The 26549-nt window shown below is 47.5% G+C and overlaps 3 protein-coding genes and 1 pseudogene across 3 annotated transcripts; 3 read left to right on the forward strand and 1 right to left on the reverse strand.

The window, feature by feature from the left end:
- Positions 1 to 11: 11 nt before the first annotated feature.
- Positions 12 to 3653, reverse strand: LOC101767849 (cystathionine beta-lyase, chloroplastic). The gene is made up of 12 exons (XM_004964656.3): positions 3346 to 3653; positions 3127 to 3239; positions 2306 to 2376; positions 2143 to 2234; positions 1958 to 2045; positions 1756 to 1867; positions 1546 to 1642; positions 1374 to 1455; positions 894 to 1011; positions 656 to 763; positions 438 to 540; positions 12 to 329 (listed from the first exon to the last, which is right to left on the reverse strand). The coding sequence occupies exons 1-12, from the start codon at positions 3605 to 3607 to the stop codon at positions 154 to 156; spliced, it is 1422 nt and encodes a 473-aa protein (XP_004964713.1). The 5' UTR covers positions 3608 to 3653; the 3' UTR covers positions 12 to 153.
- A 5131-nt stretch (positions 3654 to 8784) lies between these two features.
- Positions 8785 to 9578, forward strand: LOC101758659 (annotated as a pseudogene).
- Positions 9579 to 12929: 3351 nt separating this feature from the next.
- On the forward strand, positions 12930 to 19456 carry LOC101768257 (putative clathrin assembly protein At5g35200). Its single transcript, XM_004964657.4, has 16 exons — positions 12930 to 13135; positions 14697 to 14826; positions 14931 to 15000; positions 15258 to 15355; positions 15499 to 15640; positions 15731 to 15831; positions 16398 to 16481; positions 16584 to 16634; positions 16767 to 16832; positions 16937 to 17002; positions 17323 to 17403; positions 17505 to 17573; positions 18031 to 18183; positions 18266 to 18341; positions 18429 to 18541; positions 18647 to 19456. Exons 2-16 carry the CDS (start codon positions 14728 to 14730, stop codon positions 19076 to 19078), a joined length of 1701 nt encoding a protein of 566 aa, XP_004964714.1. The 5' UTR covers positions 12930 to 13135; positions 14697 to 14727; the 3' UTR covers positions 19079 to 19456.
- Positions 19457 to 20231: 775 nt separating this feature from the next.
- LOC101768923 (ran-binding protein 9) lies at positions 20232 to 24456 on the forward strand. Its single transcript, XM_004964659.3, has 3 exons — positions 20232 to 20953; positions 21903 to 22072; positions 23677 to 24456. The coding sequence occupies exons 1-3, from the start codon at positions 20473 to 20475 to the stop codon at positions 24193 to 24195; spliced, it is 1170 nt and encodes a 389-aa protein (XP_004964716.1). The 5' UTR covers positions 20232 to 20472; the 3' UTR covers positions 24196 to 24456.
- The last annotated feature ends 2093 nt before the right edge of the window (positions 24457 to 26549 follow it).

The following is a 26549-nucleotide window of genomic DNA, read 5'->3' on the forward strand; positions in this document are numbered from 1 at the left end:
TCCCGGGAGCCTAGACACCAATTGCTCTCAAGCAAACGTTCCCATTATTATTCCTCAAGCAGTGCACCAATGAATTGCCAAGACATATCACGCCTACTACTGATCTACACGCTGCGATTCAGAATTCAGGGAACAGCGAGATCCTGCAGCCTGCTACGCCGGGCCGGTCCTGAGCGCGCGGTCGAGGTCGGCGATGAGGTCCTCGACGTCCTCGATGCCCACGGATATCCGGACGAGGTCGTCCGTCAGGCCGCGCTCCTCGCGGACCGCGGCGGGGATGGACGCGTGCGACATGAAGCACGGCAGGCTGATGAGCGACTTCACGCTCCCTGCATTTGGGAAAGATATGAAAGTGAGAGCAGTTAGCCAAATAGTTTCAGTCGGCAGACGGTAAAAGTAAGCATCGTTGAAAGGATCGTGCTCGTCTGGATGCTCACCGAAGCTGACCGTTACGTGGAAGTACTTGGTGGTTTCGACGACGTGCTTTGAGAGCGCCAGTGAGCCGGTGAGGAAACTGAGAACGGAGCCTGCTCCCTTTGCCTGATATGAGCAAGAGGGGTATGTAATAAGCACGATGATTCAGGGCAGTAATGGAGGTCCAATTTCTGTCAATCAAGCTACTTGATGCGAGGCAACGCTGAAATATAAGAAGTACCTGAGAATAGTGTAGAGACCGCCCAGGATGGTCAGGAAGCCCAGCATAGTTCACTTGCTTGACCCTCGGGTGAGATGCTAGGAACTCAGCAATCTTCTGTGCATTAGCCTAACAACGACAAAACAGTCATTAGCCTCTTCACGAAATGACATGACGACGGAGAGAATGAAACAGATCGAATCAATGCCAGCAACAGATCAACATATGTGATAACATACAAGTTACAGAAAAGTTTCACCTGCTGTTTCTCCACCCGCAGAGCCATGGTTTTGATTCCCCTCAAGCAAAGCCAGCAATCAAAAGGAGCCAAACCAGATCCTTCAGCGTTTTGCAGAAATGCTATCTCTTTAGCCAAGCTGTCAGTGATCAAAATTATTATTATGCATGCAATTCAAAACCATCCCAATTGATGATTCTAAGAAATTTGAAGACCGTTTATAGCTACCTTAAAAAATTAGATCTCTTAAAAAATATTAATCTCTTCAAAAACATTAAGGACAGAATTATCTTTCCCAAATATTAACGCTGTATCTAGAAATACTCATGTTGCACAGCGATAGACTGACATAGGTAAGATAAGAGCCATTCCAAGAAAAAGAAAGGTGGGCAGAACTAGCGTTTACAAGGACACAGTAACATGTAATTAAAATGGGAGTTTTTTATTATTGGACAGCATAGAGTATCATCATTAGGAGCAAGAGAAGAACAGAGAACACACCTTTCACCCTTTACTGCAAGAATTCCAGCCATAAGATCACTATGTCCAGCTATAAATTTGGTAGCTGAGTGCATCACAATATCTACATATTAGACAATAGACAGAAGAGAACTGTGAGATTAAATGGCTAGAATGCTTCAGTTTCTTGTTGAGTAAACATATTATTCCATACCAGCTCCAAGTTCTATAGGGCGGGAGAGCACTGGAGACATGATGCTGTTGTCTACTAAAACAAGAGCACCATGTGAATGAGCTATCTCTGAGATTTTCTGTCAAGCAAACAAAACAGTGGAGGAGTAACAGTTTATTACAAGGGGAAACTTCTAGAAAAATCAAAATCTTATGAATTCTAATGAATGCATCCATAGATGAAGTGCCTTACCTTTATGTCAGTAATTTGTTGGCGAGGATTGGTGGGACTTTCAAGCCAAACTAATTTAGTCAAGGGACCAATTGCAGACGCTACATCACTAATTTTGGTTGTGTCCACTCGTCTGTAAAGAAAGAATATAGATACCACTTGTAAGTCAACAGCAAAAGGACGAAGAAGTCATTGTCACAAAGATAATGAATATCACACTAACTTTACTACGATTCCATGTCTTGGCGCAACTTGCGAGAGAAGACGATCGGATCCACCATATATGTCCTCTCCAGCAACAATTTCTTGCCCTGAAATCATAAGTTTAACCTGTCTATTTGTTGATATACACAGGACAAGATTTCATGCATGAGAAATGGGATGCTCAAAAGAATGCTGAGTGCTTACCAGACTGAATGAGGTGTGTTACTGCAGCTAGTGCTGCCATTCCACTGGTGAAGCAGAATGCTTGATCTGCCTTCTCAAGCTTAGCCATAAGGCTGAAAGTGTGATTAAATTTCATCAGTGCCACTAAATAATTCATTACTTTACACAAAGCATTTGCACTAACCTCTGGAGAACATCACGAGTAGGGTTACCACTTCTAGTATAATCATAAGCTCCATAATCTGTTGCTGAAGGCTGGAGAATAACTTTGGACAGTTAGGCACAGCAGTAAACTAGGGACTGAACAAACAAAAGTTGAAATTGTGAAAAATCCTAACTCCTAAATATGTACAGTCTATACTGAATACTAATTCTTAAAACTGAACAACAAATACTGCCACAAAATTGGCCAAGATCACCAAATAGACACTAAAATACCAGCAAAATAGAGATCAATGAAGAGTGAAGTCTTCACAGAGTTGTATCTATATAAAAACACAGTAACATGTCATGCAAAGTTTGCCAGAATTATACCTAATGACGATCAAGCCCATCAACATACGATGGTTTAAGAAAAATATATCATCATTTAACTATTACAGTTAGCTAGACCGTAACCAAATGTCAGGTATACTACAATTTTAAATGACATGATGCTCGATGTGAACATTTGGCATGGAAATGGTTATGCTCATAGAATCTTCAGTGATCTATTTAAACACTAGAGATTATGTCCTAAAATTGGAAATTTTCAAGCAAATTGCACCCAGCTTATTATTCCCACGTTTACCTCAATATCCATTTCGTGTTCCAACCTATAAAAATTCCAAACTAAAATCCTAAAATCTCTCATGATTACAGTTGCAACCGCCACCTAGTATGAAAACTCATCGGAAGTAGGACGAAACAAACAATGTACTTCCCAAAGCAATCGAATTGTATTTGACAAAACACTGATGCATTTAGTTCCCCACTGTGGCCATGTAATCCTAAATTCAGAATTACCTGCTTAAAGGTGGCCGTTTGATACAGAGGCGTGCTGAGAGCCCCATACATGTCGAACGAGTTCTCGAAACTCGTCAGTATCGTCGCCACGCTTGGCTCCTTCGCCTCCAAATCTACAGCACCCACACACAGCATCATCAGTTCATCACCCACGAATCCCCATTTCCCCACCAAAACGGCCACAAAACCCCCCAATCCCAGAGGTCCCCAGAAACGCACCAGAATCCGGCGCGACGGCGGACTCATGGGCCTCCACGGATAACGCCGAGGCGCTCAGGTCCCGCTCGGAGTCGCCGGAGGCGCCCGCGATCGCCGCCGGCGGGGCCCCAGCCATGCGGCGGCGGGAGAGCGTGAGGCCGGGGAGCGGGACGCGGAGGGCCTGGGCTTGAGCTGAGGCGGAGCTGCTGGGGTTCGAGGACCGGGTGGAGTGGAGGAGGAAGAGGCGGGCGGGAGCGGTGGGGGCGGCGGCGGTGGCGGCCATTGGCGAGGAAGAGGGGAGTGGGGAGCGGGAGTTGTTTGGTGGTGGCCTGGTGGGCGTGGCCGCGGGACAGTGACGTGTACATATAAGAGAGGATTATAGCGGCCGACATGCGGGGCCCAGGATTGGAGGATCCGTGTAACAGCTTGCGCCATACAGGGGTGATTAGTGCGCACTTCGGAGGATTAGCGTGCCACAGCTCAGAGGAGCTCGCCGCGTCTAGGTTCACTGAACCGTGGCACGAAATTAGGCACGTTTCGAGCGGTCTGTTATTAGGGGCTGACGTCACGATTCAACATCGGTCACTTTTTAAGACTGTCAGTGATAATGATGGTATTCAGCCAGATTGGGATGATCTTAAAAGTTCGCCGGCGAGATTGTCACTCTTAGAGCATCTCTAGGAGAGGTCTAAACTCAATTCCAAAACTAAATTTTAGGAATAAACGAGACAAAACACCCTTCAACAAAGGTCCAAAGAGGTTTCCAATTATTCGCGCTTCCCAGACTTACCGTAAATCGAGCTAGAAAAAGGGAGCTTCTCCGCACTCCCAATCCGCGTTCCCGTGCATACCCCCACGATGCCGCCATTTTTTCCCACCATCCGTGCGCACATATCCCCTGGCAACCGCCATTTTTCCCGGTTGTCTTGCGTCCCCGCGCATATCCCCTCACTACCGCCGCCCACCCTGCGCTCTCGACGGCGAGGGCGGCGGCGCGCGACACGCGATCTGGGTGTTCGACGTGAAGACCAAGAACTAGGCCTTGGTGCGCCCGCCGCCGGAGTTCGCCGGCTTCGTCTTCTCCATCACATCCGTCCGCATCTGAACATCAACGTGAAGACCAAGAACTGGACCGTGGTGCGGCCGTCGTCGGAGTTTGCCGTCTTCGTTTTCTCCATCACGTCCGTCTGCATCTGAATACCTGGATCTCACCCTCCCCCGATCCAGATCAAGAGAAAAGGAAAAAAAAATCAAGACTACTGCAGCTGAGGAAGAAGGTAGGTCAACATCTCTGCCCACGGCCCTTCAATTTTCTGAAAAGAGACGGATGAATCGCTGCATTTTATTACATCTCTGCCCACTGCCCTTCAATTTTCTGAAAAGAGACGGAACAATTTTCTGAAAATTTTCAATTTTCTGAATAATTTTGTATCTGTATCTTGCAATTCTTTTGATTCTAGGTTAAAGATTGGGTGCACCGCAGTTGATAGTATTCACCTACATGTTTTCTTTGTTTCTTAGATGTAGAATTTAAGCCATCTAGAACTGAATCATTTGCATCTATAGTACGTGTTCTGAACTAACAGAGGTACTCTGCCAAAGGAGCAATGCCATCTTCTCTTGCAGTTGGTTCATACATGGGAGAATGGCACACATCTTAGTCGCCAATCACATGTCAAATATTTGTAGGTACCTGCAGATGCATCTTGCATATCCTTGCATATTTGTTTTTTATTGACACTGGAATTCTTTTGGTTCACATTTGTTTCATCATATCAATCATCTTCTTTACAGACTTGTTGCACTCTTACATTTTTCATGAAAGATCATGTTTGAATACTGTTAAAGCTCTGAAAATAAGTGTTTTACTGGATGCATTGAGTGTCATCTAATAAATAAATTGGAGCTCTTTGTACTATAGCAAATCTGAAAAAATAAATTGGAACTCTCAGCACTGTATCAAATCTGAAGAAAAAAAAGTAAACTAGAGCTCTCGTTACAGTAGCTAATATAAAAAATAGTTGTAGCTCTCAAGAATGTAGGAATTCATAAACATGGCACTAACAACGACTTAATATTTATCAGGAAAATGTTGCCGCAGGTGCTCCACCAGGTCTTCTCGTAGTTGACAGTGAGTTTCATTATCCCTTATTTTTTTGTGCGCCTTAATAAAATCCTCAAGATCAGGTGTAGGGTCGTGGGAAGGTTTAACATTCTCACCACCGGATTCGAAACATTCTTCACTATCCACTTCTCCCTCATCTTCAATAATCATGTTATGCATAATGACACAACCTTTCATGATGTATCCCAACGTAACGTCATCCTAAAAACGAGCAGGACCTCTAACAATGGTGCAACGAGCTTGCAGCACTCCAAAGGCCCGTTCCACATCCTTTCTTACTGATTCTTGCGCTATGGCAAGATATTTTCTCTTATTGCCCTGTGGTTCTGGAATAGTCTTCACAAATGTAGCCCAGGATGGGTATATGCTGTCGGCAAGATAATATCCCATTGTATAATCATAACCATTTATGCTATAAGCTACTTTGGGAGCTTGGCCGTCAGCTAGTTTTGCAAATAGTGGAGATCGATGCAGAGCATTGATATCATTATGAGACCCAGGTAAACCAAAAAAAAGCGTGCCAAATCCATAGATCATGGGAAGCAACAGCTTCTAAAATAATTGTAGGCTCGTGCACGTGACCGGAGTACATACCTTGCCATGCTGAAGGGTGTATGCAATCTATGGAACCTAGCATGCCGGGAAACCCTCTTTCCTCCCCAAGTGCAAGTAACCGAGCCGTATCATTGTCATTCGATGATCTTAGGTACTCATCTTCAAAAACATATACAACTGCTCTCACAAATCGTTTCAGACTCTCTATGACAGTACTTTCTGCAGTACGAATTTTTTCATCTGTAGCATCCGCGGGTATTCCATAAGCAAGCATACGGAATGCTGCAGTGACCTTCTGCAAGCAACTTAATCCAAGTTTGACAGCTGCATTTCTCTTATGGACAAAGTAGTCATCATGGTCTTCAACGACATGCATTATGCGCAAGTATAGATGCCGATGCATTCTAAACCTGCTCATACAATAAAAAATTGAAATTAATATTATGCTTTGCGATAGAGATATATAAAATGTATTTGACTAAATACGAATATCCGTCTGAAAAAAGTTGGGCCATGTGTTGGTTCATCAGCAAAGTAATCTTGATACAATCTCCAATGGCCCTCTTCTCGCTCACGATCAATTACTTTATGCCCAACCACGGAACCACCATGTTTTGGTGCACTATCACTTTGATAATGACCATGAACAATATGTGCAGCGGAAACAAAGAATTCGTCCTCCTCATCCGAAGAGGATGACTGTAGAACCTGTTCCAATAAGGATCGAGGATGACTCATCGCTAATCAAGGGACAACGGCTGTGTTAAACAATGGCTAACAACAAACAATGGTTGGTGGCCAACACTGTCCAATACCCTTTATTGCCCTGCAAACCAATAGTGCCTTGCATGTGATCGAGCTGTTGTAGGCCAGCTCGATGGACTCTCAACTCGCGATGCGGCGGCTGCTACTGGACGTGATGAACTCTGTAGTCATGGAATACATACCCCTTCAGGAAAATTAACTTTGAACTTGTGAACCAAAAGAATTCCATTGTCGATAAAAAAACAAGTATACAAGGATACGCAAGATGCATCTGCAGGTACCTACAAATATTTGACATCTGATTGGAGACTAAGATGCATCTACAGGTACCTACGTTGTTCCTCGGCCACAATAGTCTTTTTTTTCCTTTTCTCTTGGTCTGGATTGGGGGAGGGCGAGACCCAGATGTTCAGATGCGGACGGGTGTGATGGAGAAGATGAAGCCAGCGAACTCCGGCAGCGGGTGCACCACGGTCCAGTTCTTGGTCTTGACGTCAAACACCCAGATCGCGTGTCGCGCACCGCCACCCTCATCATCAAGAGCAAAAGGTGCATGGCCCATCTAAATGACATGGTCCAATTTGAATATTTTGGGATCCAATTTTTAGGGCAAACTCTTGGAGAACATGGTTAAATTTGGTTCAACAGATTTGGAATGGCTCCCAATACAGGTATTTTGGGCTCTCAGAGATGCTCTTACTAAGTCCCAAACAGGCGAACAATTACTGTGATGAACAAATACAGAAGAAAGATCTACAATTTCGTGCTGGACCTTTTATAACGCTCGAGGAAAAACTTGGTGCTTCGAGGCAGGGCTGTAGTTATACTCATGTGCTTCAGTGGAGATTCTCGATCTAAATTCCATGAGGAAGAAAATACAAGCTCTGGAAAATGGCATGTTTATGAGGGAAAAAATAGCCTTGAAATGGATCAAACTTTATATTAACACAAGTGCACCAGGCTATAACAATTAAAGTTCAAGTTCAGGATCGACTTGGTCTTTTGTGTAAGCAAAAATGATGGCAGAAGGGATACAAGGGTCAGTTTGAAATTGTTCCTATTAAAGGATGATAGGAAAGATGCAATTGCAAAACAAGAAAAGGGGCTTAACTGCAAGAGAAGGAACACCAGGGGCTCAGAAATTACGCTTCAGGGGCATGTCTGCGAAGGAAAGATCATTGCCAGGGACCGGATCGTGAATCCGTAAAACAATTTGGACCATTGCTTTTGAAAGGGTTGATACGAAGGATGCAATTGCAAGGGACATCAGGGGCTCAGAAACTACGCTCTAGGGGCATATCTGTGAAGGGAAAAATCGCTGCCAGGGACCTGCGCGTAAATTCGCAAAAAAATTTGGACCATTTCTCGATTTGTGCTTGTCATCCTTGCGCAGGGGCCATGCTAATCTTCTCTGTATCGTTCCAATTTTATCGGATGTCTCCGAAGAGACAGCACAAGGGTGGAGCTCCGCGCATATAAGCTGGTCTACGCGCTACTAATCTGGCGATGTGGTACTAAACTTCCGAGCCTGTTGTTCTCGTCCCAACTCCCCACACCCGCAGACCCGCAGCGCACGGGAGGCCCAGCGGAAGCCAGCACGTGGGCCGATTCTCCCTCAACGGCCCGGTTCGGCGGAGTCATGTGGGATGTGGGCTTTCGTAAATCCTTGTGCTTCGAATTTTTGAAGCTTACAAAACACTTGCACCCTGCTGCACTCTGCAGCCGTGTGTGTGCAAATGTGCAATGCGGTCATAGACGACTGAAATGAAGACGCACACGGGGACCTTACTACTTCTTTTTAGATAATGATGAGGTCTACATTGTGGATGAAAAAAAAATGTTATGGTAGAGGTGGTTCTGTAGGCACGAGCACGAAGAGATCAAGAGACTACTCCTGAATTCTGTGAAATTTCTGAAGAGAAAGCACAGTGAAATTCCAGAGGAAAGGAGAATCCGTTGACCATATCACCATACGTACTCAAGCTTGGACATATGTAGCTCAAAATTAACAGGAGATGCAGCAGTCACTTTTTCCCACAGGTGAAGGCAGAAGCAGAACCATTGCCGGCGCAAGAGAAGAGAACAACCCCATCAGGAGAATGTCGGCGCTGCCTTTTTGTGCCTCCCTCTTCTTTTCTCCTTTTCCGTCCTCTGCAACCCTGCAGCTTCCTCCTTCGCATTCTGGCAGCGCCAACACCTCGGAGGGCTTCCGACCGGGGTAGGGCGTGAGCGTGCCGGAGATCAACCTCTACGACGGCGACATGCCGCGGCAGCTCCTGGCGCCGGCGCCCCCGCTGGCGTCGCGGCCGTTCTTGGCCTTCTTCGCCGGCGGCCGGCACGGGCATATCCGCGACCAGCTGCTCCGGCACTGGAAGGCCCGGGACCCGGACGTGTTCCCGGTGTACGAGTACGACCTCCCGGTGGGCACGAACTACTACACCTTCATGCGGAACGCGCGCTTCTGCCTGTGCCCGAGCGGGCACGAGGTGGCGAGCCCGCGCGTGGTGGAGGCCATCCACGCCGAGTGCGTGCCGGTGCTCGTGTCCGACGGGCACGCACCGCCGTTCGCCGACGTGCTGCGGTGGGAGGCGTTCTCGGTGGCTGTGCCGGCCGCCGACATCCCACGGTTGAGGGAGGTGCTGGAGCGGATACCGGCGGCGGAGGTGGAGCGGCTCCGGCGAGGGGTGCAGCTGGTGAAGCGGCACTTCATGCTGGCATGCTGCACCAGCCGCCGGAGAGGCTGGACATGTTCCGTATGATCTTGCATTCTGTCTGGCTCAGGAGACTTAACCTCAGGCTAGACAACTGAATCCATTCAACTGGATCAAATTTGCAATGGTTAGGTTGCGCAGAGAGCATAAATCAACTGGCATTCGATCGAAGCAGGGCTCCTATACGGCTTCCACAGGCCAGATAGTTATAGAGCTTTAGGCTCAGTAAAAGCCCATCAACCTCTTCTTCTTCCTCCAAGAATTTCAACATTTTATAAAAATAGAGTCAACATTTTTCGAAAAATAGTTCAACAAAGAGTGAATTCAACATTTTTTAAACAATACTACATTCAACATTTTTGAATGCTTATTTCAACATATTAGCAAAATGGATTCAACACTTTTCAATATTTCGAGAGAGAAATCTTCAACATGGGGGTGGGTCACCGGTATGCGGTGGCGATGCGAGAGTCGGCCGAGCCGCGCGCAGGGGCGGCGGCGGCGCCCCGTGGCGCTTCGGCTGAGCCACGTTGATGGCGACGCGCGAAGCCCGGCGGCGCGGGGAGGCGAAGTGCACGGGCGATGGAGGCGGCATGTGTGGTGAAGTAGGAGGCAGTGGTGGGGAAGAGAAGTTAGATCGGACGGTCAATGATTGTTGTACCAACCTCAAAGCATATAAGGCTTCCGGAAGTTAGATAGGATTGGCGGGTCTAAGCGCGAGCCAGAAGAAACCCAAACTGAAGCGATGGGCCGGCTCTCTTTGTACGGCCCAGCACTTCCGCCCTCTCGCTTCCGTCCGCTGCGGCGGCCTTGCACAGGGAGGGGGACGGTCCAACAGAAAGCCAGCGAGCGCCCGCTGGGCTGGTTCACCTTCAACAGCCCAGTTGATCGGCGCGGACCCGCATCGTCCGTCGTCGTCCATCCAAAATGCTGCCTTTTCATCGTCGACGAAACAGCTACTGGCCAACACAGAGCATCCTCTCAAACAAAAAACAAAAAAAAAAACAACAGGGCCTTCCAGTTCCAGAGCCCGAGAGGCAAGAACCCGAGAGGGTTCATGCTCTCAACCCCCGGTCCTAATCAGGGTCGTCTTCTAGATCGTCAGAGGTATTGCCATTGCTAACTTGCTAACCTGGATGATTTGGACGGGTCATGCGATAAGCACGGGGACATGGACTCATCTCGTTCTCGTCCCTGGTGCTCTGCGGCTTTGACTGGTAATTCGTTCAGCAACCACACTTTCCAGGGAGAGGAATAGCAGCCGCACTCGCAACAGGCACAGTAACCACCCTTCTCGCCGTCTGCAAACATGTGGCGGCGAACAACCCGACCAGCCAGCCACAGACCTTTCCGTTCGCTTTCGTCCATTGTTTTACCCAGCCAGATTTCTTCAGTCTCCCTCCAGGAACCGCGGTGAATTTTCCTGAAGAGTTACTGTCGCCTACACTGATGAACACACTGCATGTCCAATTGCGATCTGCCCATGCTTCGCCATGGCTCATGACAACACATGCAGTGATGCAGGGATCACTTTTCTTTTTTCTCAGTGTCACGGCCTGTCGGCCTCACAGCTTCACAGAACAGAATCACAGCCTCTCAAGAAGCCCAGATCATTGTGAAGGAAGCGAAGACAGGGCACCAGGAGAGACAAGCCCATCAGGGAATGTCGGCGCCGCCTGCCGCCCTGGCCGACGACGCTGGATTGCTGCCGATCTAGCAAGTAGGACAGGGCACCGGTAGATGCCTTGCCCGTTTCTGACTTTTGCGCGCCCCCTCTCCTTTCTTTTTCCACCCCGGTGGGGTGGGGTGGGGTGGGGGGGGGGGGGGGGGGGGGGGAAGGATGCACGAGGCGTAAAAATAGTGTAATCTGCTTTATGTGAACTTGTCGAGGTCGACGAGAGCTCCCTGACGTGTGTGTTACTTGAGGAGAATGCCATCACCATTGACTCGTTGAGCTCTCAAAGCATGGAATTTCGTGGAGTGTAAAAAAGAGAACAAATAAAGCTGATCCCCAAATACCTTGCTTCCCACCCAAGGTAAAAGTATCCAGCAATTATGCTAAATGCTTCTTGGCCATACAAACTTGATGCTTACACTGCTGAGAAAGAAAGGAAACAAAAGGCATATCTCATGGGCCTAGCTAGTTACAAGTTTTGAAAATTCCACGTAAATTGGGAATGAATCTGCCTCCTCACAAGCACCCTACTCCTACAAATTCATCCACGCAGCAGCTGCTGCTGAGGGTGACCGCTAGGAGCCTAGGATACACAACTACGTATGGTAACAACACCAAATGACCAACTTGCAACGTGGTCAAGAACGGTGAAAGATCACACGGATCACATAGGAACACAGCACACACTTGCGTTGCGCACACTACCGGGACGGCGAAACGTGGAGCACTCGATCGAGCGCGAAAAAAAAAGGCAAATCCACCGGTGGAAGAAAAAAGGAAAGTCTGGACAAGTCAGTCCTACTCAGCATGCACCCACAATTATTATACCTCACTCGCTCAACTGACGGCTACGGTGGTCTGCCAATAAAGTATACGATCACACACCTGGCTTGTGCTAATCCCCCTCTGCCGCTCCCATCTTCTTCGTTGTCCTCGTGACGCACCGGGTTCTTCCTCCTAATCATGCGACTAAACTATTCCCCCATGATCATTCTATGGATCGCATACGTGTGTACGGATAAAAGCAGCCCCTGTTTACTGCTGATCTGTCAGTAATAGCGTGTTTGTAGAACACAGCTCACAGGGTAGTCTCTCTGAATAAGGAGATTTCTAGAAATGCTTCATAAAAATTATGCTAGTTCCGAAATCGCCTGTTGTTGTGGAGTAGTTTCTTATGTAATACCACTTAGTTAGCTAAAACTCCTTCTCCCCCTCGTTCACAAATTCTGTATGCACAATTTCGCATATTAATACAAATGTTCAGGCCGACTTCTTGACTACTGTAGCACCCTAAAAAAATTAGCACCCCTAAAAAAATTAGCACCCCTAAAAAAATTATGTTAGTTCTCATAAGTTCGTCTGGTTCTAAGGGCGCATAAGTTATGGTTGCCTCCTATTTAAACAAGTTTGGAGCAAGTGTACTACGTACAATGCAAGATGCTTCTTTTTTTTGGGAGAAGCGAGAACTTTAATGATATTGCAGAGGCACAATCCACCGACGATGGCGAGAGCAGGAGAACAGACAGAATGGAATTAAAATAAAATTCGTCAGGACGGTGCAAAAGCAGCGGAGGAGCACCGCGGAGACTAATCAAATCGCTTAATACACCGCCAATAATTAACCCGGACGCCACTGATTGTTATGAGTATTAGTGGTAAGTGGTGACGAGCCGAAGCAAAGCTAGCTTGATGTGCTTGCTAAGCTGTCCGTGCAGCGCAATGCAGCATTGTTTAATTGGGTGCCGCGTCCCTGTCCGGCCACCGGGTGGTGGTTCGCCTCCGGGTTGGCCGAGCCGCGAAAGCGACGGGCCCTCCTCCCCCTCCTCTTCTCCTCCTCCCCTCCCCTTGTCCTCTCCTCGCCAAGAACGGGCTCACTCCTCTCCTATCGCCTCCGCATAGGGAAGGCGGCTTCCCTTCCCTCCGGCCCTCTCCTCCCCGGAGACTCCTGCTTCTTTCTTCTGAGGATTATCCGTTGCGGAGGTGAGTGCTTCTCGTTGGCTAAGCTGTTTCTCTTCGGTTTACTGGTTCTCTTCCCGGCCTCAGCTCAATCCGAGCTCGTCTGTCCGTTCCGCTTTGTTCGTTGCTTGGTTTGGTATACGGGGGCACGCGCGCGGGGGGGTCTACGGTTCTAGATGGAGTAAAATTTTCATTCTGGGCATGTCGCGCTGCTTTTGGCGATTCTGGTCTGGCGGCGGTAAAAAGCTTTCTTTTTCTGGGGGCTCGTGACGGTGAAACGGCTATCTATTGCTCCCAGTCCCAGCTCCGCCCGGGCTCAATTCGAAATCCGTTCTCGGGTGGACCTGTCTTGTCCTTTCGTAGGATTGCCACTGTGCTGGCATCGCCCACCGTTCCTTGCTTGATTCGTGGCTGCGCAATTGGATCCAGCCTGCTGGCCTCTCGTGGATTTGGTGGGTGTCTGTTGTGCGCGGCTTGGGTTGGATCGTGTGCGGTAGTGGGTGGGATGATTGGCGATTGCTCGTTGCGTGATCCATTGGTTGGATGCGAAATTTGAATTTTTTTTGGGTCCTTTTTCGGGGAAGTTCTGAGATTTCGGCGGTGCTCTGCTGGAGAATCAGGCCGTGATTCTTGCCTTGCTCCGCTCGATTTATGGAATCTGTTCGCGCCCTTCTTGATCCATTTCTTTCCTCTGCTGCGGCTGGTCCGTCCAGAATTGAAGTTGCTTGTGAAGACTGGAGCTTCTCGGCTTCAGTCTTGAGCAGAGCAGCCTCTTGCAATCGCAGCTCGTCTGCTCGGTTCTGCCGACGCTTTTGTGATTTTGCTCTGCTTGTAAGTTGTCTCTTTCTGAATCTTGGGTACGAAGGCCTTCAGCACATGTTCGCCAATTTAGCTCAGTTTGATCTGTTCAGACGCTCGGCATATTCCTGCTATCCTGTGATTCCTGTTTCAGTTTCTCTGGCTGCCCTGTGTCCGTTGAGTGTGTCCATAGACTTTCATCTTGTTTGTTTCGTGGACTCCAGGGATTCTCGGTGTTGTTTGTTCGTCTGTTCCTCCGCTCCTGTTTGTAGCTCATTTGGATCCACGTGATTTTGATGAATCTCATCTTGATGTATTGTTGTACGGATCTTTGATTCATTTTTGCTTCGGTCTCTGTCAATTTGACATCCTGTATTGTTCAGTTGTTGTGGTTTCGGGTGTAATGCGTGAAATAGTTTCCCTCATGAGCTGGTACATGTGAAATAACTTGATTGCAGTAAAAACTTTGTTAATGATTCAGTGTTTTGATTGATTATCGTGGTTCTTAGTTTGACGTGCAATTGTAGCGTTTCCTTTTGTCCTTCCATTTAGTTTACTGAAACAAAGTGGAACATTTCCGGGCTCCATTCGTTCATCATCCAACTACCATCGTGCAGCTAGCTATTTCTTGTACTGTAGGTCTCAACTGCAGATGTAATTGAACGGATTAAGATTCAGCAGATGTTTTGCCTATATTTGTCTGTGACAAACAGTATTTTCAGTTGGAATCAAACAGACATCTCATGTAGTCATGTGTACTGAGTTTGGTTCTGTGTTCCATATTCAGGCCAATTAGGATATCAACTAAGTTAAGGAGAATGGCAGTTGGCGGAACTCAGCCAACCCTCAGGAAGTACCTTGGTGCCCTCAAGGACACAACGACTGTGAGCTTGGCAAAAGTGAATAGTGATTATAAGGTGAAAACCATTTTCGTGATCCATCTGTACAATTTTTGGAAGGTTTCAAGTTCTGACAGACCTTCATTGCACTCGCTGTGGACTTATATTCTCCTCTGTAACAGGATTTGGACATTGCAATTGTCAAGGCCACTAACCATGTTGAGCGTCCATCAAAGGAGAAGTACATAAGAGGTAATTACATATCTTGTCTCTTGGTTGAAACACTAGTTCAAACTCTGCACTGCATCCTATGACTTGGTCTCCATTTTTTTAATTTCCAGCATTAATGAAAACTAACCGCATTTGAGTTTAAAATTTCTACTACTCTGAGCTCTCGTGCTTGAAATTCACTTTGACTGTGAAGCATTTTTGTTTCAAATTGTCAGGAGTAGTGCCATCATATTTTATGGCTGCCACAAGCCGCAATTAACATCTTTATTTGTTTGCAGAAATTTTTCTTTCCATTTCTGCTGCAAGGCCACGGGCAGATGTAGCATACTGCATTCATGCCCTTGCCAGACGCCTTTCGAAAACACGCAACTGGGCGGTATGGCTACTGCACACTTTAATTTTTGATAGTAATGCTATGAATGATATCCACTCACTTAATAAAATGTGTTTTTATGGTGTTATGTAACAAGAAATTTACAGAGTACTCATGGGTATTTTCCTTGATAATTTTCCCACCAGGTTGCACTGAAGACATTGATTGTCATACATCGTGCTCTTCGAGAAGTTGATCCCACTTTTCGTGAAGAGCTTATCAATTATGGCAGATCTAGGTCCCATATGCTCAACATGGCCTACTTTAAGGATGACTCCAGTGCAGAAGGTACGGGATATTAGTACTATCCTGGTACTGTTCTTGTATTATAAATTATGAATTAAAACTTATCCTTTTTTCTTCTAATTTTTCAATCAGCTTGGGATTATTCTGCATGGGTGCGCATTTATGCTTTATATCTAGAGGAGAGGCTCGAATGTTTCCGAGTGCTGAAGTATGATGTAGAAACAGATCCACCGGTATGTAACCAAATGCTGCTGTTGAATTGCTCTTGTTTTCTGCACTTGCAATACTTTTAAAAATCCCATTTCACATCTTTACATTCTGTTTTAGTCCATATAACTATGTGTTGCATGTTACATGTCAGTGCATAATGTACTGTTGACTGTTGAGTGGTACTGTATGTGCATGTAAATTTTTTAGAAGAGAATGCCCAGTACCATCTGCTCTCATTCCATTGTAGGGCCTGTGAGGCGTAACTATTGCACATGCCCTAAAGTCAACCTCCATCGATCATACCACGTGGAATTTGTGCTACCTCACATCAATTCAATTTCTAATCTTGGTGCGAAAAATGCAACCTATGCTTGTTTAACCAAGGAATCATCTGGTTTCTACTTCTGTACCATATGGTTCAGTAAACTCAAGAATTTGGAATTTCCTTTTTCCCTCCTGTAACATGTCATACATCCCCTGATTAGTAGTTTTCCTAGTTTTTTGTCCTTTGTGTGCTATTGAAGCTTTTGTCATGAGACAGCAACTGCCAACAATATTCTAACTATATTGAGAATTGTGATATCTGCAGAGAACTCGGGATCTTGATACTGTTGCTTTGCTTGATCATCTGCCACCACTACAGCAGCTTCTTTTTCGGCTTCTTGCTTGCCAGGTAGACTCTTTTACTAGTACTGTGTGTACATTTCACAAGTTCCTGCCGTCATGTGATGTCATTTACTTGTCAATTCTGTTGGCTAATTTCTGAAATTTTTAGCCACAAGGAGCATCGTCTTACAATATTATAATCCAGCATGCACTTTCTATGGTACGTATAAACACCCAATTCCTTTCTTTCTTGTGTTGAGATTGTATGTTTGTTTCCTTTTAACTTTTAAGCACTGTACAAGTGTGTTTTGGGTCTTGGTGTTTGTTGACTTGTTCTGTGCATTACTGATAGGTTGCTTTAGAGAGTGTTAAGATCTACACCGCCATTAGTGATGGAACAATCAATCTGGTTGACAAGGTGAACTATCTTGTGCTTACCACTTTGGATAAATTTGTAAATTCTGCTAAATAATTGCTATGTTTCTTTATTTTCTCATGAAACGTATTTGTTCCCTATCGCAGTTCTTTGAGATGCAAAGAAACGATGCTATTAGGGCACTTGACATATACAAAAGAGCAACTAACCAGGTAAATTTATGTTCCTTTGCTCTTTCTGATCCATTAATTAAATAGTTGACTATCATGAAGAGGACGATTGTTGGCTCAAAAAATAGTCTCATGAAGAGGACTGTAAAAAATGTCACTATCTAGTATCAGTGCCTTTTCTTCAATCACTTTTTGCATATTGATTTATGGAGCACTGACAAACTTAGTCTCGAAGGATTTTTAGTTTTTTTTCAGCATTATTAGCTCTGCTGGCACTGCTTTATTGCCAAGCTGAAAGTCTTAGTCATTGATTCGTTGATATGTAGGCTCACCAATATCAATTTTTGTTTTGGGTTGCACAGGCTGAAAGACTCTCAGAATTTTACGAAGTGTGTAAAACTATACACATTGGGCGTGGTGAGAAGTTCTTAAAAATTGAACAGGTATGATAAATGTTCCGTGAGTTATTTGCAAGTCTTAACTTTTTTGTATCTTTTTGTATCCAAGCAAGTTACTGATAACATCTGCTGTTGATTTCCTGCAGCCTCCAGCATCATTCTTACAGACTATGGAGGAGTACGTAAGAGATGCTCCCACGATGACAAAGGAAAAGGTTTGGAAACTTCCGAGACCTGAACTCACTTATGGAAAGGAAATCTTGAACTGAAATAAGATACCTTTATTTATTAACCTCTCACCAACTGAGCTAGGCTCAGTTCCTTATCTTCATTTAAATACCAGAATGCTCACAATCACAAAGATTGCTGATCTAGTTCAGTAATGCTGTAATAGGGGATTCTTAGTCCGCTACACATTCTGCAACTAGAGTATGCAGATTTTAGTAACTTATATAGTAATGTTTGAGAAATTTTTGTGATTATATATTGGAAGTGAACCTATGTACTCTACGGAAATGTCAGATTTAGCATACTCACTTAGTTTGGAATGTTAGCTAGATTTGACACCAGCTACTGAGATTGGAGTTATTCAGGAGGCTGATCAGCATCCTGTTTATTTACCTACCATGTTCCTCGTTAAATTGTCCCTGAGCATATTCTGCTTGTTTCCAGGCTGTGCTGGCGATAGAGTACAAAAAAGAGCCAGAGGAGGAAGAAAAACCAGCTTCACCTCCTCCAGCTCCAGAACCAGAAGCAGAACAAGAACCCGAGCCGGAACCTGAACCTGTCATAGAGGAACCACCAGCACCTGAACCAGATTTGCTGGTAACATTCTTTGCTATAGCAATCAGTCATTGGTAATACGTTTCTTGTTTCCCGCCACACTAACACTGTTTTTGCTTATCAGGGTCTGAATGAACCTAGCCCTGCTGCGACTGCAATAGAAGAGCAGAACGCCTTGGCGCTGGCAATCGTCCCGATAGGTAAATTTCTTGTGAATGAAAATTTGTCACACCACTTGAAGTTGGTTAACTGAGAGGCATGCCGTTCACTCTGGTTTATTGTGGCAGATGATGTTCCTAAAGCCGCTCCTACCTTTGAAAACGGAGTGACAGGCTGGGAACTGGCCCTTGTCACCGCGCCAAGTTCAAATGAAACCGCCGTTGCCTCAAGCAAAAAATTGGTAGGCTGCTGAACCGCTCAACATTTTCCAGACAGCAATTGGTTTGTTGCTCATCATTGTTTGCTCAATATTCTCACCCAAAAAAAAACTTGAATTTTGGTGCAGGCCGGTGGTCTGGACTTGCTGACACTCGACAGCCTGTACGACGACGCGAACCGGAGAGCGAGCCAGCCGGCGGCGAGCTACAACCCCTGGGACGCCACCCCGGCGGCCCCCGCCCCGATGCTACAGACGATGGCGCCGGCGATGCAGGACCCGTTCTACGCCTCCAGCGGGTACGCGGCGCCCCACGCCGTGCAGATGGCCGCCATGGCGCAGCAGCAGCAGGCCTTCCTGCTGCAGCAGCAGATGATGACGATGGCGGTGGCACCGCCGCCGGCGGCCGCCGCCGTCCACCACCACCCGATGCCGATGCAGCAGAACCCCGCGAACCCGTTCGGCAACCCCTTCGCCCCCGCCGGCGCCCACCACCCCTACGGCGCCGCCGGCATGCCGCTCCACGCCGGGCCCGGCAACGCCTACACGGGGCTCATCTAGCGTCAAATCCCCGGGCGGTTGGTTTCTTCTTGGTCGCATTGTTACGCGTAGCACGAGGTGCACACCATTCTTTTTGTCCAAGGTTTTCTTGTTGCCATTGTGAGGAGGAAATTTGTAGCAGCACACGGACAGGCACAGGGTAGAGTCGCAGTCGCTGGTCGTATAGCGTCGAGAGCTGGCTGGGGTGTATAGTAGAGAAGGTGATTTGTATGATACGTAGAGTTTGATCGTTTCTGATCATCATGTGCAGTGGAGAGTCGAAATTCTTGTTGCCAGGGGACACAGGAACACGTTGAAGGTTGGTATTGGATTATTCTTGGATATACGGAGTTGAATAATGCAACATTCTTTATACTAGTAGCAGTTGACTTTGTGAAAGTTGTCTCGTGCTTGTGCCTTTTGTTTGTGCTGCTAGACTGCTAGTGTGTGGCCCTCTCTTTTGTCGCTCCCCCTGGCGTGCCGTGCGCTTCTCGAGTCTACGGGGCGTTGGGTTGCTTTTACTGTCACCTCGAATGTTTAGATACTTATTAGTAGTACTAAACGTAGACTATTTACGAAACCCATTACATAAGTGGAGGCTAAACGACGAGATGAATCTATTAAGCCTAATTAATCCATTATTAGCAAATGTTTACTGTAGCAACACATTATCAAATCATGAACTAATTAGGCTTAATAGATTCGTTTCCCCATTTAACCTTCACTTATGTAATAGATTTTGTAAATAGTCGACATTTAATACTCCTAATTAGTATCTAAACATTCGAAGCTAAAAATAAGTCAGTGGAAACAAACCAGACCTACTACTACTTCGCTGCCGACGCTTCGAACAGCCTTGACGCAACGAGATGGCCACGTCGAGAGACGCAACGCGGTGGTGGGAGATCGATCACATCAGTAATTCGCGTCACATCACCCGGGTCGGGGTCACGCCGCCGGCCGGCTCGAGCGACTCGGCAGCCGCCGCCGCCGCCGCCGCTTGGGCACCTGGCCTGGCCGGCACCCTCCCGCCCGAGCGCAGCCCGCCTAGAGCGCCCGCCGCCCGGGCACGCGCCAACAGCTGCTGCGCCCGCGCGCGATCCCCTCCAGAACAAACCCGTGCTCTCCCCTCAACAAACCAACAACTCGAACTCGAACCCGTGCGCCGCACGCCGCCGAGCGGGGCGCAACCCCAACACGCGAGGCCGGCCGAGGCCGGAACCGGAAGCCTCTCTCTCTCTCTCTGTCCTCCACCTCCTTTCCTCCTCCAGCAGCCGCAGGTCGCAATCATTGCCCTCCCCCGCCAGAAGCCCACCTCACCCCCCACCCCACACCGCAAGCGAAAAAGAAGGCTAGCAACTCCGCAGCAAAAGCAACCGCGAAAGCGAGCGCTGCGCTTCGGCCGGCGGGCGGGGATGGCGCGCGGGCTGCGCGGCGTCCGGGACGACCTCTCGGAGCTGGGGCGCCACCTCCTCGACATCGCCTGCTTCCTGCACCCGCTCCTCAACCCGGCCCACACCGACTCCCCGCCGGCAACCCCCACGGGGCCCCGCCGCGCCGCGCGCCGCTCCCCGTCGCCGCACCCCGCCGCGGCCCCGCCGTCCCCGTCGCTCCTCGCCGGCATCCTCTCCGACCTCGCCGAGATCGGCGGCTCCCTCCGCGGCGGCTTCTCCCGCGCCGCGACGGCCCCCGCGCCCCAGCCCGACCACCTCCCCGCCTCCGCCGCCGCCGAGTCCCTGCAGGGTTCGGCCTCCCCGCCGGCTTCCCCACCTCCACCTGCTACTGCTGCCGCCGCCGCCGCCTCGCAGGTACCCGATGATGTCGTGGGAGCAGCGCGCGCCCTCGCGGCGCGGCCCGAGGCGTGGATCGACTTCCCCGTGCTTGCCCTCGACGAAAGTAATTGATCTCTTCCCGATTGTGATACACGATTACTAGCTCCGCAAGTAACGCCATCTGCTTACGCAAATTGCACCTGTGATGTGGTTGCTTGGGGTGGTTTTCCTCGAGTAGGTTTAGAGGTTGCTGGATAAGTTGTTAATAGATTCTAGTGGAACTGAGAGGTGATGTAACTAGCTTAGGACTTCAACTAGGGCTATGGAGCCAGGAGATTGCTGCCGCAAAAGTATGCACCATGGGATAATGTTGCGTGAGCGTTAATGAACTTTGGGCTGTTTGATTGATGAGAGTATTGGTGGATGGGATGATCAGAATCTGAGAGAATGAATCGATCTAGCCTAGGTGATTTTCGATGTTCTGGATTTAGATTTTGGGGTTTTACAGCTGCTTTCCTTTTTTGCTCATAACTTAGATTGACTGTTAAGTTGCTTGGATAAGCTGGAAACAAATGGATAAAGTCTTATGGTGTGTAATATGCTTGGGTGTTGGGTGTTTTGTCTTCTATGCTGTTTAGTACAGGTGTACAAAAGGTCTCAATGTCTCATGAAGTCATTATTTTATTTTGTACTTTTGTTCCATGTGGTATTAATGATTAATTGATTATGGATTGACTTTTTCTTATTAAATATAAGTCTTAGTATTAATTGAATACATTATCATGAATTTTTAGATTACTTTACTGTTTAACAGCTGTCGCTACTATATTTAGTAAATTGTTTAATGTTTACTTATAAATGGTAAAGATATCTTTTTTTGTTTGTGCTTTTACTGGTTCAAGTTCAAGTCTTTTTTTGCCTTCGCATTAATTTCTGAAGAATGCAGGCTTATTACCGTGAGTTGTTTTACTCAGCTTCCTTTTGGGAGAATCATTTGTGACTGTTCTTTTTCTGTGCTATGAATTTTAATTGGTCTTTCAGTGCAATAACAATGTGTTTTATACTGTTTGCAGATTCTATAATCTCTGATATTCAAAGAGATCATTTGGAATCCATTGAAAAGCTCGTTCCAGATTTAGCATCTCTTAGGACTAGGCTCTGTCCTTCTTACATGGATGAAGATATATTCTGGAAGGTATACTTTAGGCTGCTTGAGTCAAACATAAATGAGCATAGTTCGGAGGTATGTTGGGACATCCACTTTCCATATATTGTTCTCTACTAGCACACTTTTGACTTTATTACACATTTTCTATGCTAGTTTTAGTTACATCAATTTCTGGTTTTGAACTGAGATGAAATTGCAGCATGGCCTTTCGCAAATGGAGCTGTATGCTAGATTAGTTTTGTTTCCCTTTTCAGTTGATCCAATACTAGGCACATGCTTCTACTATTATTATGGAAGGCTATACTCCCACATAAGTTAAAAAATGATATGCTTCCTCTTTTTAAGAAAAACACAGAAGGCTCCTATTCAGGAAGCCAAAATTAATAGAGAGTGTCATTCGCACCCCATCATTTTTTCTGTTCAAACTAGGGATATTATCACCTAATTCTGTTTACTTGCAAACTGTATTCCTGTCTTCACAACTCACAAATCACCATATGTAGCAGAGACTGTAATTCTCAAAGCATACAAAGGTTGAGCTGTTATTGTCTATACAATTGAGCTTCTAGTTTGGCTGCAAATGTTTAAGCATATAGCCATGTAGGAGCATTGCTGACCTGACTTTATATAACTGTTGGTGTGATGTATTTTGCGCTAGACTTAATTTTTTTTATGTGTTCTGGGACTAACATAAATAATGTCAGTCATATCAAACTGACAATCGGTGTGATCTATTGTCATAGCTCAGCAAATACTAGGATTCACTCTGATAGGCAAATTAAAACAGTAGACAGTAACAACAAGTTCATAGATCATATATATAATTTGGACAATAGCAGGCTGGAGGAACAGACATGGATAATGTATGCTGCAAAGATTCATCGTTATACAGATGGGAAGTGTATATCACATAGTGGCCACTCCAATGTCCAATATAAACTTTGCTTTGGTTATATCAGATAAAAATGTATTATTGCAGGACGAAAGTGGATCAAATCTCAGAGTTCATATTTTGCAGTGTCTTTTTAGCATGAATTTAAAGATCTTACATCTTCAATTAGTACTAAGATGTCAGAACTCAACAGAAGTGAAATGAACTCCATATAGATTACATGTATTAATGTAATAGCCTGCTAGAGTGAACCAATTTTCCATGCATACCATATTTAAATCTGGATATGGTAGTCTTTGGTACTATATGGGACCGTGTGTTGCAACTTGCATTTTGTCAGACTTGTAAAGTGGTTTTTGCAAGAGTCCGTTACTGTTGTTGGATTTGGTGATCTGGTAAGTTGCATAGCACACATTTCACCAATAGTAACTAGATCTTTTACTGGTATTGCTGCTTGCGGGCATTGTAATGTTCATTTCAATGAATTCTTTTTAGCCAGCACACATAATGTTTCCATAATGTTGATAGCTGTGCTTGTGTATTAGTGGATCTCTTGTTCATCTTATTCAATATTTTTACTGTCTCCTGGAGGCATTCTTCCCATTTTTTGCCTAAGTTCAGACTGAGGCGCTAAAAGATAGTATGAATTTTTGTCATAAGTGCATCTTTTAAGCTTATTCAAAAAGCAGCATCTCTGATGAAACCCTACCCATTGGTTAATCTAGTTATGGATATGGTTAAGATATGAGATTATATTGTTTAGTCATCTTTTGAATTCTACATGCAGGAAGACAACCGAAGCGTGCCAAACTCTGCACGCCACGTCAATGAGATAGAGTCAGATTCTCCGCCTCATGTCTGTGAGATAGAAAGTGTGAAAAGCAACCAAGAAGGCTATCAATCCTCAGATGGCCAGGCTTTGCCCAAGACAAGATCCGAGCGAAGCATTGACCAATGGGTATTCGCAAAGTCAAAATCTGAGGAAAGCATGGATCAGTGGTCCGAAATACCTTCAGACGTAGAATCTTTCAGAGAAGGTAAAAGATACCTTAGCAGCGAGGAGCTGAGTGACGTTGATAGTGCCAATGTTGTCGTCATGGACAAATACATGGACTCGCTCCTATCCGATAGGAGGAACCTACCGTACGCTAGCTCCTCGGTCCGCCGGGATTCAGTCAGACGAAAACCTGCTTCGTCCACTGACTACAGCCACCGGCCTCCACAGCCAACTCCGCCTGCATCACTGTCGAAGAAGGAATCATGGGACGTCATCGAGGATTCGGAGTTTGATATACTTGACAGTTAGTAGTGGAGATCCTTGTGATCTCTGGGCTGTTCGTCCTATATTTTCTTCCTTGTCATCCTACACTCCGCCTGGTCTGTAAATGTTAAGACGTTCAGGTGGTGTCAGTGATCGTGGGAAAGGATAATTACCAATATATCATAAGTGTGTGCATATCTCCCTTTGTACTTCGAGTGCGTCCTCTCAGCTCGCATGCTGTAAGCCTGTAACCTGAGAAAATTGTGATGAATCTCAAATCTTTCTGAAATCAGTTAGTTTCAACTTTCAAAATGGGGCTGGGATATTGGCCTACCGGCTGCAAAATATGTTGCACACCGAGTGTTTTCTGGGAACCGGGGTTCGAGATTTCGGATTGTTTTATTATCCTGTTGGTGGGCGGGAATGCTGGAATACGTAAAATTTGGTGAAATTTTGCCAGCACTTCTCTACGGCTAAAAGAAGAGAGAAGGCGACAAAACTTCGCGGTACCGTGCTTTCGGTCGCCCCCACCCTCCCACCGTTTTTTCCCGCCTCCCTCCCTCGGTTTTTTCCTCCCGTTCACCCTCCCTCCTCACGACTCTTTCTCGTTCTTCCTTTTTTTTTTCCTCGAGCCGCCGCTGCCGCCCGGCCTCCATCGCCATGCCCGCGCCGCTGCCGTCCCCCGTCCTCGCCGCGCCCGGCGGCCGGCGAGTCTGGGGCGCGGGCTCCGGCGAGCATCCGCTTGCCGTCCAGGCTCCGTCCTATCCGCTCCCCTTCCCGCCATCCCACCCGACCCGCCCACCCTCCCCGCCCCTGCCGCCATCCCTTATGCCTTGTGAGTGGTGTGACCGGCGGCCCCGCACTCCCCCGCCGACGCTCGACGATGAAAACAGCAAAATTTTGAACCCTGGTTGCGACTGTGGTTTGTTTAATTCTTCAGTGCAGAGAACGTAAAGCATGGGGCGAGTTGCTCGTTTTAGCTAGCTCCCTCTGCTGATCACGAGCCCACAACAAAGGTAACACGCGAAACAGCGAAATATTTTTGTATTCTCAACGAGATGAAGCTCAAGTTCACGAACATACTCATCTAGTCAAAAGCAGTAACGGCGTGCAAAATTCAACTGCTACCGAACGAAACATTTGGTTCCAAAAACTGCAGATCACCATGCCAAAGAGAGGACCCAAAAGAGGGGCAATTCCTGCCGTCTAGCCTGCGACCGATCCCCAGCGTCGCCTACCGGAAGCCACCAGGGGGCACGGAGAGCCGAGCCGGGTCGATGTCAGGGCGGAGCCCGAGCGCGACGCGCTTCATGTCCTCCATGCCGCGCTCGTACCCCATGAGCGCCTCCTCCACCAGCCGGCGCTCGTGCTCCTCGGAGCGCAGGAACTCCTGCACCGCCGCTGCCTTGGCGCTCTCCACCTCCGCTGCCGCCGCCTTCTTCACCTCGGCGAGCTCCGCCTTCGCTTTCTCCAGCTCTTCCTGTAAATTCAGCGCCTGCCCCAACGAGGCCGTCACGTAGTTCGCCGCCTGCATTGCAGAACGCCCACGCCACACCATCAGTAACGTACGTGCACTGTGCACACGCCGTGGCCGCGACTTGGAGTGGAGGATCAGACCTGGAGAGTCGCGACGTAGCCCGACGCGATGACGTTGAAGGGGTTCGCCACCAGGAACGCGCGCTCACGCGCCGGCGTGACGATCCCCTGCAAGAGCTGCCGCGCCGCCTCCCAGTCGACCGTGTCGCCGTCGTGCCTGTCCGGCGCGTGCTGCAGCGGCTTCCGGTCCCGGCGCGTGGAGAAGCCTGGCGCGGCAGACGCAAACCCTGGAGGACCGGCACTGCACAGCCCCTCCTTCGCGTTGTCCTCAGCCAGCTTCCTCTTCTTCCCGATCGACGGCGCCCAGTCCGGCGCGTCGCTGCCGCCGGGCTCGCTCTTCACGGCCACCTTCGGCGCCGCCGCGGCCGCCTTCTCAGCCCGCATGTTCTGCATCATGGCATAGGTTGACGGATCCATGCCTATCACAATGTGACACAACAGTAAGAAATTTGCTTTGTAAACCAACCGGAGTCAAGCATGCTGTTCGATATTTTACCTTTGGCACCAGCAGTAGCATGACGGGGAGACGAAGGTGGAGGCGGTTTTGGTGCGCCAGGGATCGTCGTTCCCGCGGCGAAATTTCCCTCGCTGACGTAAGTCCGGACGTCAATCGCCGCGGTGCCGCGCACGCGCAGCAGCTCCTCCACCATTCGCTTCTCCTCGCTGGTGAGCACCGGATCGGCAGTGGATTTCTCGATCGGCTCGCCCCAGAGCACGGGGCACGGCCACGGCGCCGACGACGACTTGAGGAAGAAAAAACCCTCCTTCCACCCCTTGATGGAATCCGGCAGGCCCGTGAAGAG

The sequence above is a fragment of the Setaria italica genome, chromosome IV, assembly GCF_000263155.2.
Source record: "Setaria italica strain Yugu1 chromosome IV, Setaria_italica_v2.0, whole genome shotgun sequence".
Classification (NCBI taxonomy): Eukaryota; Viridiplantae; Streptophyta; class Magnoliopsida; order Poales; family Poaceae; genus Setaria; species Setaria italica.